The 18,233-nt window shown below is 54.2% G+C and overlaps 1 protein-coding gene across 6 annotated transcripts in view; it reads left to right on the top strand.

Moving 5' to 3' along the window:
• The window catches only part of Lrrc8a (leucine rich repeat containing 8 VRAC subunit A), a 31,371-nt gene extending 13,790 nt beyond the window's left edge, over positions 1 to 17,581 (top strand). For all 6 annotated transcript variants that reach the window (XM_076569002.1, XM_076569004.1, XM_042274963.2 and 3 more), the window contains 2 exons: positions 8,840 to 11,004; positions 15,655 to 17,581. In XM_076569002.1, the coding sequence (XP_076425117.1) occupies positions 8,848 to 11,004; positions 15,655 to 15,930 (2,433 nt within the window). In that variant the 5' untranslated portion in view covers positions 8,840 to 8,847 and the 3' untranslated portion in view covers positions 15,931 to 17,581. The remainder of the gene's footprint in view (positions 1 to 8,839; positions 11,005 to 15,654) is intronic.
• The last annotated feature ends 652 nt before the right edge of the window (positions 17,582 to 18,233 follow it).

The raw sequence follows: 18,233 nt of genomic DNA, 5'->3' as shown, positions 1-18,233 counted from the left end.
TGATGGGTAGGGGCGCCTCTAAGCCTGACCACCTGAGTCCATTCCTCAGCGGCTGCATGGTGGAAGGAGAGAGCTGACTCCCTCAAGTGTCCTCCGACCTCCACTTGCAGTTGGTCTGTGCTCTTGCATATGCACGGTGCACATGCACACACTAAATAAATGAAATTAGTTACAAGAAAGATTGCGCAACTCGTCTTGAGTCATCTTCTAGCTGCAGAGCTATTTTTTTCTTTAATAAACTCTGCTCACTTGCCCCTCACTCTCTCTCTCTTTCTTTCCCAAGACAGGGTTTCTCTGTGTAGCCCTGGCTGTCCTGGAACTTACTCTGTAGACCAGGCTGGCCTCGAACTCACAGAGATCCACCTGCTCCTGCCTCCCGAGTGCTGGGATTAAAGGTGTGCGCTGCCGCCGCCGCCGCCGCCACTGGCGAGCTTTTCTTTGCTTTTGTAGTAATCCGTGTAACTTAAAATCCTGTCCTCACTGCATTTGGTGTAGGCTGGTGGCTCAGGGCAGGGTGTTGGATGGGCAGGGGTGGGGTGATGTTGGCTGCATTCCTTTCTTTCTGTACAGTGCTCCCCGCCTCTACCTCAGGAGGGTTCATCTTGCAGACATTCCTTTGTGTGCAGTGCTCCCCGCCCCTGTCTCGGGAACTTTGTCCCCAGTAGCTCCCCCACTCCCCGGGAGACGTGGCTCTTTTTGAGTCTGACCTCTTGGTACTGTTGTTGGCGTCACCTGGCAGCAGTGACCTTGTCCTGACCGGCTGCTTTTGGGGATCACACCTCTCGTGTCCTTGTCAGCAAGTTCTCTTTAGGCTGGTGTCTCCGGGACATCATCTGGTCGTTGCATACAGGTTTGTGAAGAGGGACGGTCCTGTTTCAGAGCTACAATAACAGATGTTTAGGCTAAATTATGTGCTTGGGGCCACAAGGTGATTTCGTGCTGGAGATGAATTTGAACTCACTGGTCTGCCTGCCACCTAGGGGAGAGCAGTGGCTCTCTGGGTGGTTTATTTGACCCTTCTGCAGCTTGCTTAGAATACATTTCTGTGTCTCTAGGGCATGGATGGGGCTGCCTGCTCCCCATGCTCAGGGACAGAGCCCTTGGGCAGAAAGAGTGTATACCGGCTGGAAGGAGGGGCTGTGTCCACTACTGTAGTCACCCGCACAGTAGCTGCTGCCGCCTGCTGGACCTTCACAAGTGTGAGGATGGGGAGAGGACCAGCCCCTGGGCTGGCGCCTTTTTTTTGTTTGTTTTTTGTTTTTCGAGACAGGGTTTCTCTGTGTAGCTTTGCTCCTTTCCTGGAACTTTGTAGACCAAGCTGGCCTCGAACTCACAGAGATCCACCTGCCTCTGCTTCCCAAGTGCTGGGATTAAAGGCGTGCGCGCCCACCGCCCGGCTTGGTGCCTTTTATATAATGAAATAGCTTAGGCACGTAGGAAAGTGTCAATTCCGCATCAGAGCTCAGTCTCCTTCCATCGTGGGGGTCCCAGGGATCTGACAGGACAGATGGGCAGAGCAAAGAAAGTTTGCAGACCTGGAAATGTCAGACATGACACAGTTACTTCTGCAGCTCAGGGGGAAGAATGAGGCCTAGAAACGGTGCCAGCCTCAAGTTTCACATGGTCAGAGCCTATTCCATTGAGCTACAACAGTGAATCCCAGTGAGTTAAAGACCTGAAGCAAGGGGCCTGGGGAGATGGCTCAGAGGTTAAGAGCACTGGCTGTTCTTCCAGAGGTCCTGAGTTCAGTCCTGTGAACCACATGGTGGCTCACAACCATCTGTAATGAGATCTGATTCTCTCTTCTGGTCTACATGAAGACAGACGGCTCATATACATAAAATACATGGATAAATAAATCTTCAAAACAAAACAAACAGCCGGGTGGCGGTGGCGGCTGCCTGTAATCCCAGCACTCGGGAGGCAGAGTCAGGCGGATCTCTGTGAGTTCGAGGCCAGCCTGGGCTACCAAGTGAGTGCCAGGAAAGGAGCAAAGTTACACAGAGAAACCCTGTCTCGAAAAACCAAAAACAAACAAACAAACAAACAAAAAACCTGAAGCAAAGCTTGGAAATGCTTGGGAAGGCAGCTCAGTGGCAGGGTACTCATATAGCACATGTGAGACTCTGAGTTTGATTCCCTGTACCAGAGAGAGACAGTCTTAACGTGCCTGCCAGCAAAGCTCAGTGATGCCACACTCACAGAGACATGGTGAGTGCAGAGCTGGGGTCATGGTGCACTGCATGTACAAGAACCCCCTTTGAACAAGTAGTTGCCATCTTCTCTCAAAGTCCCCAGCACACTGGATAAAAATGTCATCTCTGAAAATCGAGAAAAGAAGATGAGGTGGCGCACTCCTTTAATCCCAGCACTCGGGAGGCAGATGCAGGTGGATCTCTGTGAGTTGGAGGCCAGATGAGCCAATAGGAAAGAGGACTGCAGGGCCAGCGAGGCGGCGAGGCAGGCAAAGGTGCTGTTGCCAAGGCTGACCTGACTCCAATACCTACATCCTCATGGTAGGAGAGAGAGAGCCAACTCCACAGCTGACCTGACCTCCACTTACAGCCCTCTCCAAATAAATAAATGAATCTAATGAGAATGAACTCTTTTCCCGCATTTATGTGATTATGACATGTTTATAATGAAAAGAACTGGGCCGGAGGTGAGACGAGTAACAGCAGCAGTCCTCTGGTTACCACCTTTACGTAGTTAGCATACATGCTTCTGTCCCTGTGTCCTTATGTGGTTTTCACAAATGCACTTTTGTCTGCTGTATAGTATTTCATCTTCTGGTCCTTTAACAAATATCTAACCCATCACCTATAGCAGGCACACAGTTTCCTGCTTCTGCTCACTGATGACTACTCCTAGGACGGTGTGTCTGTCTTGGAGTCCATCTCAAGCACTTGCCTACCTTTCTTTTCTTAGCTCATTCTGCTTGAGAAATCCTTCGTTCACCTTCCCACACCCCAAACTCTGCACACAGGCCTGGGATGCGCCCCAAATGGTCCGTGATATACAGAAATTGCCAGCCTTTTCTCTCCCCTCAGGGATCTCCCACCCACCATACTGTCTGCCTCCCATCCATGTGACAGTCTCCAGAGGACATTGGTTCATCTGTGCTAGAACAAATAGGGCTGGGATGTGGCTCAGTTGGTAGACTGCTTGCCTGGCATGCAGGAGACCCGGCTTTGACCCCAGTACTGGATAAACTGGGGTACTGTGTAGTGGTACCTGCCTGTTATCCAGCACCGGGAAGGTGGAGGCAGGAGGATCAGGAGTTGAAGGTTATCTTCAGCTACATAGCGATTTTGAGGCTAACCTGTACTATGTGAGACCCTTTTTCTAAAAAATAAAGTAAGAACCAGGCGATGGTGGCAGCTCACTCCTTTGATCCCAGCACTCGGGAGGCAGAGCCAGGCGGATCTCTGTGAGTTCGAGGCCAGCCTGGTCTACAGAGTGAGTTCTAGGAAAGGCACAAAGCTACACAGAGAAACCCTGTCTCAAAAAACCAAAAAATAAAATAAAATAATAGAAGCAGCTGTAGCGAGGCAAGGCCCAGCCCTCTTCTGACTGACGTTCCTCAGCCCTATTTGACACCCTTTCATCTTTGTTCTTGGGGAGAGACCTGACTTGACCCGTTCTCTGTTGCCTCCTGAACCTCACCTCAGAGCTACACCTGATCTCCACACCTGTGTGCGGCTTTTCGCAGGCTTTATTTATTTTGCATTTTATGCTCGTGTGTGTTGGTGTGTGCGTGTGCGTGCGTGTGTGTGTGTGTGTGTTGGTGTGTGTGTGTGTATGTGTGTGTTGGTGTGTGTGTGTGTGTATGTGTGTGTTGGCGCGCGCGCACGCGCGCGCGCGTGTGTGTGTGTGTGTGTGTGTGTGTGTGTGTGTGTGTGTGTGTGTGTGTGTTGGTCAAGCACTCGATATCGAGCCATGACCATGGGCTCCATACAGTTTTGTAATCAAAAGGAAAATGCATGTTGATTAGAAGCCTAAGCTTCTACTTTAGGCCTCTGCTCCTTTTCTCCGTGGAAAACCTCCCGTGGGTGCAGAGGTCGGGCTCAGCACTGTGGGGCATATCCTTAGTGTATAGACTGGCTTTTCCTTGCAGCACATGAAGAGCCCCTTCCTTCCCAGTTCCCATTTGGCTGTTTGCCCACCTACTGTGTGCTGAACCCCATCTGTCTCTCCACTGGGCGCCCCAGAGGCTTTCCTTCTGTTCCTGTCCTCTTTGACCTCTCCCACATAACTTTCCTTTCACTAGCAAGTGTTGGAAGGCCTGCCCTGGGGTGGGGTCCAGGCATACCTGTTTTGTTCACCTGCCCCTCCCTCCCTCCTCCAGGCTCTGGCCCAGAACCTGACACTGTCAGAAAGGAGTCAGGGCTCAGAAAGGTCAAGCCACCTGTCCAAGGTCACTCAGCCAGGGAGCAGCAGAGCCATCCTGGCCCCAGTCTGTTGCTCCTCTCTGGAGCTCAGGGCCTTGGTCCCACCTAACTCCACGATGGCCTGACTGTATTGGGAAACTGAGATGGGTCTCTCCCGCCGCCGCCGCCGCAGGAGTCAGGACAAGGGGTGCCTGTGGGGATGACAGTATCTCCAGGACCCAGGCCCTGCTTGAATGAGCTGGGGTAGCATACAAAGGAGGGGGCAGGAGACTGGGCTCTGCCATTTGCCTTTCAAGTCCTTGACCCATATTTTATACACATGGGCATATTTCCTGCAGTCTCTGCTCCCTTCCAGACAGGAAAACAGAGAATCTAGACAGTCTTCAGGTCCCTTCCTGAGAAAGGTTCTACCCCATGTACCCATCCTATCCCTCTGCTGCTCTCACTTCACACCCAGGGGCACCCAAGCGAACTCAGGTGGGGCTGCTCATTGGAGTGGCCCCCGGGGACGTGGGTTGTCTGGGCTGCACTGTGCGTAGGTGTGCAGTTTGCTCTAAGCCTGTGTCTGAATTGGGCACATGGTGTAATCCTGAGCCTTAAGGAAGACATGAAGTGTGGCTGCATGCCTACAATCTAAGCCCTTAGCAGACTGACATGTGAGGATTGCTGAGGAGAGGCGAGTCTGGACTATGTAGTGAAACCATGCCTCAAAAATAAATAAATAAATAAATAATAAATAAATAGATAAATAAATAAATACTGACACATGAGGATTGCTGAGTAGAGGTGAGTCTGGATGGACTGTATAGTGAAACCATGCCTCAAAAAAAAAAATCTGTTTTTTAAGAGAAGAATAGAGGCTGGAGAGATGACCTGGCAGTTAAGGCTCTTGCTCCTTTTGCAGAGAATCTGAGTTTGGTTCCCATGTCAGGTGACTTAGAACTAACTGCCTGTAACTCCTGTCTCCTCTCTCTGTCTCTCTCTGTCTCTGTCTCTCTCTGCAGTGGTTTGAATAAGAATAGCTCCCATAAGCCTGGCAGTGGTGGCACATGCCTTAATCCCAGCACCTGGGAGACAGAGGCAGGTGGATCTCTGAGTTCTGAGTTCAGTACCAGCCTGGTCTACCGAGTGAGTTCCACAACAGTCAGGACTCCACAGAGAAACCCCGTCTGGAAAAACCAGAAGTCCGTCTAACATAGGTTACAACATGATGAACCCTGAGGAGTCCCAGTTAAGGAAGGGGTAGCATGATGGCAGGCAGCAGGGCAGAGCTACATGACCTCCAGAGAGACTTAGAGCCGTCGGGTTCCTGGAGACGGATAGACAGTAGCTGCCAGTGTTGGGGACTGGAGGAGTCGGTGACTAACGATCCGAGTTTCTGTTTTGCAAGACGAAGAGGCTGTGCCAGCAGATGGTGAGGACAGCTGAGCCACGGCTCCCCTGCTCCCCACCACTGGCCGACACAGGCATGAGACAGTGGCCGCATTTATGGTAGTTGCATCTTTTCCCATCCCAAAGCCAGCTGGGAAAGCCATGGGCACCACAGTGGGTTCTGGACTGGGCCCCCTCCCCAGCCTCTGCATGAAGAGCTGCTCCCAGTGTGGGTGCTTACTCACTCATCGGGCTCCCTGGGTGCCGGAGGGTACTGCACCTCACCACTCCCTATAGCTCCAGTCCCTCCCTGAGGCAGGAAGTGGGAGGGGTCACCCCTTGCTGGCCCTACCCAAGCCACATCCACCTGAAACTGCCTGCCCACCACACCCAGGTCCACACCCATCCCTGCCCACTCCCACTGTCTCTGAGAGTGCTATGGACTGCCGTGCTGAAGAAGCGCCTGGCCCAGAGGTGCAGGGTTAGCTGATCATGCCAGCTCAAACTGCAGAAGTAATAGGACTGTCTGTTTGTAGGAGGTAACCCTCCACTCAGGTCACCTTCACCAGGCTTAGGACTCCTCTGGGCTCGCGTCCTCTTCCCTCTCAGCTCTGGGGTTAACCCACACTCTGGCCTGAGGTGGGGGACACTTTGGATGTGTTCATTACCCCCACAGGGCCTCGCCAAGGGCTGAATAGAATCCAGGATGAACTTTGAGATGGGGGAGGAGGCAGGTGGATGAGCATGAATGGATTGAAGTGTCTCCTTCTTCAGGCAGCTAGCTGGTCTGACCTCTCAGAGCTGGGCTCCTTACCTGCATCTTGGAGCCTGATTACGACTACCTTGCTGGGCACACAGCTGAACTTGTCTTTCGTAAGGAGGCTGGATATTCCCCATGAACTAACAGGCTCAACTTCTCACCAGCAATCAAAGGAAGTACTGTGGAATGGAAGCCACAGCCGGAAGCTGCTCCTACCCCAAATGGCTGGCTCTCTATCCCTTCCTGTCTCCTGAATGAGTGGGACAGGATGCCTCACTCCCTCAGGCCCAGTCTCACCCCTCCCCTTCTCCAATCTTCAGCTGCCCTGGATGAGGCCTTGGAGGCAGGAAAGATACCCTGTGTGGTTCCCAGCTGGAGGTCAGCTGTGTGATTCAGCCCGCCCTCTCCAGCCCACCCCTGTGCCCCTCTCTCCCAGAGGTGTGGGTGGTGTACAAAGCCAGCTGGTCATTAGAGGGCTGGGGCCTTCCTGTGGAATAGGCGCTCATCCTGGCCCGAGAGTCCAGGCCTCACCAGGAGAGCTGTCTCTGGGTGGCTGCCGGTATTGTCTGCTGGCCCTGAGGTGACCTAAACAATGGGAGCCCAGGGGTGGGGGCGGGGGAAGCTGGACACCTTTGAGGGTTTCTTCAGTACCATGTGTATCAGGCCCCTCCTGTACATGGGACCCTAGGCAAGAGGAGGGCAAACTCCATAGAGCAATGAAGCCTGAGCTCAGCCAGGAGGAATAGGACAGTGTTTTACTTGGTAAAAAAAACTCCATTGGAAGCCGGGCGGTGGTGGCGCACGCCTTTAATTCCAGCACTCGGGAGGCAGAGGCAGGCGGATCTCTGTGAGTTCGAGGCCAGCCTGGGCTACCAAGTGAGTCCCAGGAAAGGCGCAAAGCTACACAGAGAAACCCTGTCTTGAAAAACAAAAAACTCCATTGGGCAGATGTTTTACCTCCCTGAAACTCTATTTTCCCCTCTCTGTGGAATGGGCTAAAGGACAGGCGGAGAGATTCCAGCAGAGCCAGTGTGGGAGGAGCCTGCCCTGTACTGTAGCTATTGCCAGCCCTACTAAAGGCCCGGATGCCTCCTCCCTCACGGCCATCCTCAGGTGCCTGGGCCATCCTCAGGTGCCGTCGAGAGACTGGCTGGCAGCACTTAGCACTTGTGAAGAGGATTCAACAGACTGAAGGAGCTGTTAATGCTGTCATGATCAGCGTCAGTGTGAAAATGCAGTAGCCGGGTCCCCTCCCCAGGGGGTCCCCCTCCTCTTCTTCCAAGACAGTGAGACCTACCTAACACAGTATTTAAAGTTGGTGTGAACTCTAGATTCTGATCACGGAAATACCGGTTAAGTAAAAAACAGTTTTACTTTTTAAAATGGGGTGGTGATATAGCCCTTGTATAGCGTGCAGGAAGTTGTGGGTTTGATCCTTAGCAACTCATAAACTGGGTGTGGTGGCTTAGGGAGTAGACTGGATCAGAAATTCAAGGTCATTACTGGCTCTATGCTGATGAGTCTGAGGCCAGCCTACAGCTATGGAAGACCCTGTCTCAGATGAGTTATCAGTCAGTGTGTGCACTGGCAGCCTGGCAGCCGAGTGAGCAGAGCCTTTTCCTATCCCTTGCTTTTCATAGTTTTCCAGATGCCCTCTAGCGCACTTCCAGGGACAGCTGCTTCCTGCCCCCCACCCATCACAGTTCTGTAGACCAGAGGCAGCTCAGCCTCCGGGCAGTGTTCAGGGAGACCAAGGACCCCTTCCTCCCAAGTTTGTGGCACAGGCTGGCTCTCCCCAAAGCAGCGTCTGGTCCAGCATTTCTCAGTGGGCTAACCACTTGGGGCACAGAAACCACTGTAGATTCCCAGGCTTCCCGAGTCCAGCCAGATGGAGCTCTGGGGAGACTCGCCTGTACTTGCTGTTTACAGCTCCCTGCTCCACACCGCAGGGTATTCACAGGAAGTCACACAGAACCTCCCTCCTGTACCCCACCCCTAGGAGTCCCTCACTGGACCTACTGTCTGTCCCCACAGTCCCTACACCCACTGTGTACAAACTTGCAGATGTGTTTTGGTTTCTTTTGTTTCAAGACAGGGTTTCTCTGTGTAGCCCTGGCTGTCCTGGAACTCACTCTGTAGACCAGGCTAGCCTCAAACTCACAGAGATCCGTCTGCCTCTACCTCCCAAGTGCTGGAATTAAAGGCGTGCGCCACCACCGACCAGCTCCAGTGGTGGAATTTGTATATTCTTCCCTCATTCTTGGGGTGCACCCTTGTGATCTGCCTGTGGTAACTTCCTCTTATGGGTCCCTTTCAGGGTGAACCATGATCCCGGTGACAGAGCTCCGCTACTTTGCGGACACCCAGCCAGCATACCGGATCCTGAAGCCATGGTGGGATGTGTTCACTGACTACATCTCCATTGTCATGCTGATGATTGCTGTCTTTGGGGGGACCCTGCAAGTCACCCAGGACAAGATGATCTGCCTACCATGTAAGTGGGTCACCAAAGACTCCTGCAACGACTCCTTCCGGGGCTGGGCAGCCTCCAGCCCAGAGCCCACTTACCCCAACTCCACAGTCCTGCCGACTGCCGACACAGGCCCCACAGGTATAAAGTATGACCTAGACCGCCACCAGTACAACTACGTAGACGCCGTGTGCTACGAGAACCGCCTGCACTGGTTCGCCAAGTACTTCCCCTACCTCGTGCTCCTGCACACCCTCATCTTCCTGGCCTGCAGCAACTTCTGGTTCAAGTTCCCGCGCACCAGTTCCAAGTTGGAGCACTTCGTGTCCATCCTGCTCAAGTGCTTCGATTCGCCGTGGACCACAAGGGCCCTGTCCGAGACAGTGGTGGAGGAGAGCGACCCCAAGCCAGCCTTCAGCAAGATGAACGGCTCCATGGACAAGAAGTCATCTACAGTCAGCGAGGACGTGGAGGCCACTGTGCCCATGCTGCAGCGGACCAAGTCGCGGATTGAGCAGGGCATCGTGGACCGATCAGAGACGGGCGTGCTGGACAAGAAGGAAGGGGAGCAGGCAAAGGCACTGTTTGAGAAGGTGAAGAAGTTTCGGACCCACGTGGAGGAGGGGGACATCGTGTACCGCCTCTACATGCGGCAGACCATCATCAAGGTGATCAAGTTCATCCTCATCATCTGCTACACTGTCTACTATGTGCACAACATCAAGTTCGATGTGGACTGCACTGTGGACATCGAGAGCCTGACGGGTTACCGCACCTACCGGTGTGCCCACCCTCTGGCCACGCTCTTCAAGATCTTGGCGTCCTTCTACATCAGCTTGGTCATCTTCTATGGGCTCATCTGCATGTACACGCTGTGGTGGATGCTGCGGCGCTCCCTCAAGAAGTACTCGTTTGAGTCGATCCGAGAGGAGAGCAGCTACAGCGACATCCCCGATGTCAAGAACGACTTCGCTTTCATGCTGCACCTCATCGACCAATATGACCCGCTTTACTCAAAGCGCTTTGCCGTCTTCCTGTCTGAAGTGAGCGAGAACAAGCTGCGGCAGCTGAACCTCAACAATGAGTGGACGCTGGACAAGCTGCGTCAGCGGCTCACCAAGAACGCCCAGGACAAGCTGGAGCTGCACCTCTTCATGCTCAGTGGCATCCCTGACACTGTGTTTGACCTGGTCGAGCTGGAGGTCCTGAAGCTGGAACTGATCCCCGACGTGACCATCCCGCCCAGCATCGCCCAGCTCACGGGCCTTAAGGAGCTGTGGCTCTACCACACAGCAGCCAAGATCGAGGCCCCTGCTCTGGCCTTCCTGCGTGAGAACCTGCGGGCACTGCACATCAAGTTCACCGACATCAAGGAGATCCCCCTGTGGATCTACAGCCTGAAGACGCTGGAGGAGCTGCACCTGACGGGGAACCTGAGTGCGGAGAACAACCGTTACATTGTCATCGACGGGCTCCGGGAGCTCAAGCGCCTCAAGGTGCTGCGCCTCAAGAGCAACCTGAGCAAGCTCCCGCAGGTGGTCACAGACGTGGGCGTGCACCTGCAGAAGCTCTCCATCAACAACGAGGGCACCAAGCTCATCGTCCTCAACAGCCTCAAGAAGATGGTGAACCTGACGGAGCTGGAGCTGATCCGCTGTGACCTGGAGCGCATCCCTCACTCCATCTTCAGCCTCCACAACCTGCAGGAGATCGACCTCAAGGACAACAACCTCAAGACCATCGAGGAGATCATCAGCTTCCAGCATCTGCACCGCCTCACCTGCCTTAAGCTGTGGTACAACCACATTGCCTACATCCCCATCCAGATCGGCAACCTCACCAACCTCGAGCGCCTCTACCTGAACCGCAACAAGATCGAGAAGATCCCCACCCAGCTCTTCTACTGCCGCAAGCTGCGCTACCTGGACCTCAGCCACAACAACCTGACCTTCCTTCCCGCTGACATCGGCCTCCTGCAGAACCTCCAGAACCTGGCTGTCACGGCCAATAGGGTGAGTGGTCTGCCCCGGGCTGGCGGGCTGGCGTTCAGGAGAACTGGTGCCTCCGGACAGTGGTTGCTTCTGAGGTTGAGGTCCTCGCTTGTTTCTGGAAACTCGGGTACTTGTTCAGGAGCCAGATTCCCAGGCCTCACTGCAGATCTGCTAAATCAGAATCTCGGGCTGGGAGTCTGTCCTTGTCACATAAGCTCTGCTACGAGAGTGGTGTGGTCAGGCAGGGCCTGTGTTTCAGGGGTGTACATAACACAGGAGTCCCAAGACCAAGGTTCTCTTGGAGTGGGCTGGTGGGAGGTAGGTCTTAACCTGGAGTTTGTGGTATCTGTCTCCCTCAGCTTGTCTCCAATGAGATTTCGAGCCGAGGGGCCAGCTTGGGTCTCCTCAGCAAGAGAAGCTCTGAGGGCGGCTTTGCCGGCTGAGGTGAAGGCAGATGGTCTCTGTAGCTCCACCATTGCTCATGTCCCTCTCTCTTTTGTGGCGGGAAAAGTCGGGCTTAAATGGCATGGTTCGTCCCCACCTGCTTTTCTGGAGAAGAATTATGCAGACCGGGGCCTGGCACTGTGGGAAGCAATGCCCTTGAGACCGCAGGTGGCCTCTCTGCACCAGCTCTTTGTGTGACTCGAAAGCCCCCACCAAGCAGTAACGGGGCAGTTAGATTGGGGTGGAGGGCAGGGCACTTCTGTGGCTTGTGGTCTAGCCTCCGGGGGAAACCAGGCTGCAGCCACTGATGTTGGGGGGGCGGTTCCGCTGTACTCAGGGCCTTCAGGATGTCTTCCTGTCAGAGGTGGGGAGCCTGAGGTTAGGGGGCAGGAGACGGAGCCAGAGCACCGGTTCCGCCACCGCCTCTGTGCCTTTAAGTTCTGCTGGCTCTTGAGTGACGGTTGTGGTGGCCCTGAGCAGGTTCGACCCCAACACCACACCCCCGACACACAGCTTCCTGCCGCAGCCTCCTCCTGCTGCAGCCTCCTCCTCCTGCTGCCTCCTCCTCCTGCCACAGCCTCCTCCTGCTGCCTCCTCTTCCTCCTGCAGCCTCCTCATCCTGCTGCAGCCTCCTCCTCCTGCTGCAGGCTCCTCCTCCTGCCGCAGCCTCCTCCTCCTGCCGCAGCCTCCTCCTCCTCCTGCTGCTGCAGCCTCCTCCTCCTGCTGCAGCCTCCTCCTCCTGCTGCTGCAGCCTCCTCCTCCTGCTGCTGCAGCCTCCTCCTCCTGCTGCTGCAGCCTCCTCCTCCTGCTGCAGCCTCCTCCTCCTGCTGCAGCCTCCTCCTGTTGCTGCAGCCTCCTCCTCCTGCTGCAGCCTCCTCCTCCTGCTGCAGCCTCCTCCTCCTGCTGCAGCCTCCTCCTCCTCCTGCCGCAGCCTCCTCCTCCTCCTGCTGCAGCCTCCTGCTGCTGCCGGCCACTCTTTCTACCAGCCTCAGACATGGAGGACAGTGGATCTAGCTCAAGACTCGCCTCGATGTGGCACAAATTGGTGATGGCCCAGGTGCTTCCTTCCTTTGTTGCTGCACACTTTTAGTGCAGGCCATCCTGTATCCTCCATGTCAGAGGGACTGGGACAATCTTTATTTCCCCAGCCCAGCTATGGCTTATGTATATTTGAGAGTATTCAAGGATGGAGGCCCAACTCGGGTTGTTTTCACTATAGTGGGACCCATTGAAAAGATGAAGTGGATGTCCATGAAGGAAAAAAAAAGCAAAAACCAAAACAAAACATGTTTGGGAAGCACTGCACAGGCCAGTCCCTTCTATAATGTGGGGGTGGGGTACCAAGTGGTTCCCTGCGGCGTAATGTTGGAGCCTGGTTACTTCAGGAAGTTGGAATGGACTCTCCATCCCTCACCCTGAGGTGCCTGCTATGCTTTAGGTGCTGGGCCAGACCCTCCTGCAGGGTTCAGAAAGGTGTGGGACAGCTTTCAGCCTTGCCTCATCTCGTCCCCCACCCCCGGGTTCTCACACCAGGCTTGCCTGTTAGTGTCGTGCCTGTAGGCTGAGGTCACCCCTTAGGAAAGGCGCTGGCGGAGGCATGTTGTTCTTTAGGAGGAAGGAGACCCTCTGACACCCTGTTAAGCACATTGCTTAATCACATCCTGTCCCCACCCCCGGGAGTACCCAGAGAAAGGCCTTTTATAGGAAAAAATGTGCTTGGACCAATTACAGGCAGGCGGGGCTGCTGGATTGAGACTACAGTAGGGTGGGCAGTGAGGTGGGAGGCTTGAATTCCACAAGGCTGCTAGGGACAGAAGTGAGGACGATCTGGGAGAGCCTTTGAAGGTGGAGTCATGGGTCCCCATGGGGAGGGAGTGTGAGGTTGTTCTCAGCACCTGAGAGGTGGTGCGGGTCTTCAGAGGAATGATGAAGTGTACATCCTGTGTTGGGCCCTCAATGAATTGTCCTGAGACTTCGGAGTCATCTTTGCTGTGCTCCAAGATGAAGAGGGGTCTTGAACTTTGAGGTGAAAAGCGAGGTCAGCTTGGAGCATATGGCTCCTTATGCATGGGGAATCAGTGAAAGGACAGATGTGGATCTAGCTTGTGACTGGCCAGAGGCAAGGCTAGGCAGAAGGGCAGAGGCTAGGTTATGTGAGCTCAGAGGGAGCACTTTTCCAGATGGTGGTCAGGAAGGTTGAGGGGCCATGGAGGAGGGAGCAGCCCAGAGGCTCCTGGAAGGGTCATCTTTCCTGAAGACCAAGTGGACCTGAGGTCATTTCTGCGCCAGTCAGGGAGCCACTGAGGTCTCCTGAAGGGACAGGATAGACGGCATTCAGGGTGACTGGAAACAACTTTAAGCCTTCGGTGGACCAGGGACAGGTCTAAAAGGTTAGGCGTGGCCATGGCCAAGCTACCAAAAGGACCTGCACTTTTCTCTGAGGCTTAGGGAGTGCTTGGTGGCAGAGTGGTGGTGGCGGGATTCTGGGGAGGGGACTTTGAAGAAGGGGTCTCTGGAAGCACAGACTAACTCTGAGTGGACCTGACTCTGTCACCCACTGGCCAGGACCATTGCTACCGCCCTTGACTTTGGATCGTTGCAGGTCACAGGATGTGTGGTGGTGGAGGGGTGGAGGAGGCAGGAAGGCCTTGTGGCTGTTCTGGGGTGGCGCTGCTCCCCAGGTCCTGAAGAGCCCACTTCCTGTCTGTGCTTGACTTTCATGTCCCTGAACTTGAACCTGTAGCCACCTTACCCCATCTCTGGCCATAGCAGAGGTAGCTTTGGATACCCAGGTCAGACATCTTGGCAAATCACTGGGATCCTCCTGTTCTGGTGACTGAGGCTATAGCCACACTCATTTCCCTACCAAGAAAACTAAGGTGCTCATGGGAGAGCAGAACCTGTGAGGTTAAGGTCCAAGACTGAAAAAAGGTCCTGAGTTAGGAATGCTGGAGATGAGAAGGATTTCTAGTCCAACCTTTGTGGTTCAGAAATGGGGAAGCTGGGCCAGGTGGTGGTGGTGGTGGTGGTGGCGGCGGCGGCGGCGGCGGCGGCGGCGGCGGCGGCGCACGCCTTTAATCCCAGCACTTGGGAGGCAGAGGCAGGTGGATCTCTGTGAGTTCGAGGCCAGCCTGGTCTCCAAAGCAAGTTCCAGGAAAGGCGCAAAGCTACACAGAAAAACCCTGTCTCAAAAAAAAAAAAAAAAGAAAGAAAGAAAAGAAAAAGAAAAAAACAAAACAAAAAAAAAAAAAACAAAAACCAAAGCTGCATGGTAAGACCCTGTCTGAAAAACATAAAATAAGAGAAAGAAGGACCGGAGAGATGGCTTGGTGGTTAGGAGCACTAGCTGTTCTTCCAGAGGTCCTGAGTTCAATTCCCAGCAACCACATGGTGGCTTCCAACCATCTGTAATGAGATCTGGTGCCCTCTTCTGGCCTGCAGTCATACATGCAGACAGAACACTGTATACATAATAAATAAATCTTTTAGAGAGAGAGAGAGAAATTTAAGCCAGGCATGGTGGCACACGCCTTTAGTCCTGGCACTCGTGGGTTTGAGGCCAGTCCTGATCTACATAGCAAGTTCTAGAGCAGCCAGGGCTAGGTAGTGAGACTGTCTCCAAACAAGCAAGCAAGCCAGCCAAGAGAGGCTGGAGAGATGCTCAGTGCTTGTCAGCACTTGTGCCTGCAGAGGACCTGGGTCAGTCCCAGCATCCACATGACACCCTCTTCTGGCCCCCACAGTCACTAGGCATGCACATGGGTGCCAGTACATACATCCATGTGGTCAAGGACTCACACACATAAAAATAAGTACATCTGGGGGGATGGAGAGGTGGCTCTGAGGTTAGGAGCACTCGATGCTCTTCAAGGGATGCAGGTTCAATTCCCAGCACCCACATGATTCTGGCCCCGGGATGTGGAGGTGAGTGGGACAGGCAGGAGCTGCCAGCTTGATGTGCCTCTTAAGGCAGGTACTGGGTAGACCCACCCTGCACTCTGAGAGCCCACAGTCCAGGAGATGACAAGCAGAAGGATTAGTATTATGAATGTTGTAGGACCCAGGAAGTCAGGATGGCTTCCTGGAAGAGAGGAGAGAGGCAGTACCTACGTACCGGTAGCTGTTGGCCAGATTTGGGCCCATACTAAGGATTGTGAGGCTCCGGAGAAAGCCCAAAGGCCCTGTCCAGCCGCACACCTCACTCTGGCTCTTTGCTCCCTCCTGCAGATCGAGGCGCTGCCCCCAGAGCTCTTCCAGTGCCGGAAGCTGCGGGCTCTGCACCTGGGCAACAATGTACTGCAGTCACTGCCCTCGAGAGTGGGTGAGCTGACCAACCTGACGCAGATCGAGCTTCGGGGCAACCGGCTGGAATGCCTGCCCGTGGAGCTGGGCGAGTGCCCGCTGCTCAAACGCAGTGGCCTGGTGGTGGAGGAGGACCTGTTCAGCACGCTGCCACCCGAGGTGAAGGAACGGCTCTGGAGAGCTGACAAGGAGCAGGCCTGAGCACAGCCTGGAGGAGCAGCAAGGACCCTCAGCAGGCCCGCAGGCCAAGTGGGCAGTCCAGCTCTCCCAGGACTGCTGGACAGCCAGCCGGGTCCAGCCAGGCAGAGCCCAGGCCAGGCGTGAGCTGGGCCAGGGCAGAAGACAGGAATTGAGGGGCTGGCCCCTTTTCTCCCTCTGGGACTCATACACCCAGGGCAGGCACTTGCTGGGGACCGGAAACTCTGAGACCAGTCTCAGAGTACAGTATTTGGACAATCAGGGTCTTTACCCTGGGGGCCATCTCTGCCTCGGGCTGAGCTGGCACCAGAGACCCAGGGACAGTAACTTAGAGCTGGGTATTTATTTTTCTCCACCTCCCATCTCCTCCCTGCAGATAACTTAGACATTCCCAAGACGGTTTGGCTCTGTGGGAAGAGTTTAAGCAACCTGGCAGTGTTGGCCTCTTTCTTTTCGGGTGATGCTGACAGAGTCAGTGCCCACCCAGACGCAGGCAGAGTCGGGTCAGGTGAGCCAGCGCAGGATGGTCGCCTTATTGGCGCTGGGCTAGGATCTGGCAGCAGCGCTTGTGGGAGACCAGGCCTCCAGGTGAAAGGGTCAGGCCTGGGGCTTGCCCCATCAGTTTTTGAAGCAATTTTAGTTTTTGTTTTCTTTCTTTCTTTCTTTCTTTTAAGTCTTTTTTTTTTTTTTTTTTTAGTTTTGAAAATGATGGTTTAGGTATTTAAAAAAAAAAAAGAAAGAAGAAAGAAAGAAAAGAAAAAAAACCGACACTAAAGGCCAGTGAGTTGGAAGTCTCAGGGTGGGTGGTATTTCCCCTTGAGCAAAGCAGCAAGACATTGAAGGAAACTTCCTGTCCCTGTGGTGTGGGCCAGGAGGTCTTCCCAGTCTGTCCTGACCTTGGTCCAGAGTGCTGTTTGTTCTTCTCTTCTCCTGGGGCAGGGCTTTTATTTTTGTTTGCTTTTAGGGTTTTTTTGGTGTCCTGTTATTTTTTTCTCCTCCATGGGTCTTGGCAGGCGCCCTTTTCGTGGCTGTCAGCCAAAAGGAAAGCTCTGGAGCTGCCAAGAAGGGAGGAGACTTGGGCTGGCTAATCCCCAGATGAACGGTGCTCCATCCCTGCCCCCCCCCCCCCACGATGCCCCTCACGCACAGTGTTAAGGAGCCCGGGCAGCTGCTCCCTCAGACTCTGTCCCCACGTGTGTCGTGGGTTTGCTCATGCCACACTCGCCTCTGCTGCTGCTTACCCTGGCTCTGTCACCATCTGGTCCCTCGTGAAGAACAGACATTAGAGGCAGGTTGGGCACGGAGAGGTCACCACTGCGAGGGCAGGTTCCCAGTTTTTGGTTCCAGCCAGTCTCTATACTGGGCATCTGGTTTGCACACAGTACAGTTAGCGCCTAGTGGCAGTGAGCCACTCTGCTTTAGATCAGTCACTAGGGTCCCCACTTTAGAAGGGGCCTCGCCTTAGATCAATCACATGGACACTAAGGCACGTTTTAGCGTCTCTTGTCTTAACGACTATGTCTGTCCGTCCATTTGTGTTTTCTGCGTCGTGTCATTGGATGTAACCCTTGGAAATACTGCACACTAGCCTCTGTCGACCATGAAGCAATCCGTTACACATGGGTCAAATATCCAATAAATCTATAACACAGTTGCCTCTGGAGGTCTCCATGCCATAGAAGGCGGGTTTGTCCCTTCACTTCTCTGAGGTGTTTTGGTCCTGGTTGACTAGTTTGTTGAAGGACCCTTTCTTGGGTCCTACAGTAGCCCTGCTCCCCTCTCTACCCTGTGAAACTAGGGTACGTTTGAGGGCACTTGCTGGACGGTGCACCTGTATGCTTCAGGCACAGTTCCTGACCAGGAGTCTTGTGGCCTGTGCATTTTCTGTTGTCCCAGGCACCTGTTTGGGCCCTCATGAGCTTTGATTGGTTGGGGCCGGGAGTCATCTGGATGGGAGCTAGTAGCCAGAAGTCCTTATTGGAGCCCAGTTGTCTTGTGCATGAAGCTAAGGCCACCTCTCCCTCTGCGGCCTCCACATTCCCATCTGTGCCGTGGGCGTTTCTATCCTGCTTTCAGAAGATGCTTGGGGTTGCAACACCCAAGTCTCCATGGTTCTGCAAAGGTAAGGCTGGCAGTGACCAAGGGGAGGCCTCCCTGGTTTCCAGAACTGCCTTCAGAGCTCAGCTCAACTGAGACTCCAGTTCCCCTAATTCTTTTGTTGGCTTTTTCCCTTCCTTGGTTTCTTCTTTTCCCCCTCTCATTTGTAAAATAATGTCGTGGGCAGGCTTGTTAAGGGAGCCGTGGTT

The sequence above is a fragment of the Peromyscus maniculatus genome, chromosome 4 (assembly GCF_049852395.1).
Source record: "Peromyscus maniculatus bairdii isolate BWxNUB_F1_BW_parent chromosome 4, HU_Pman_BW_mat_3.1, whole genome shotgun sequence".
NCBI classification, from domain to species: Eukaryota; Metazoa; Chordata; class Mammalia; order Rodentia; family Cricetidae; genus Peromyscus; species Peromyscus maniculatus.
This window is presented reverse-complemented; position numbering and strand designations above follow the sequence as displayed.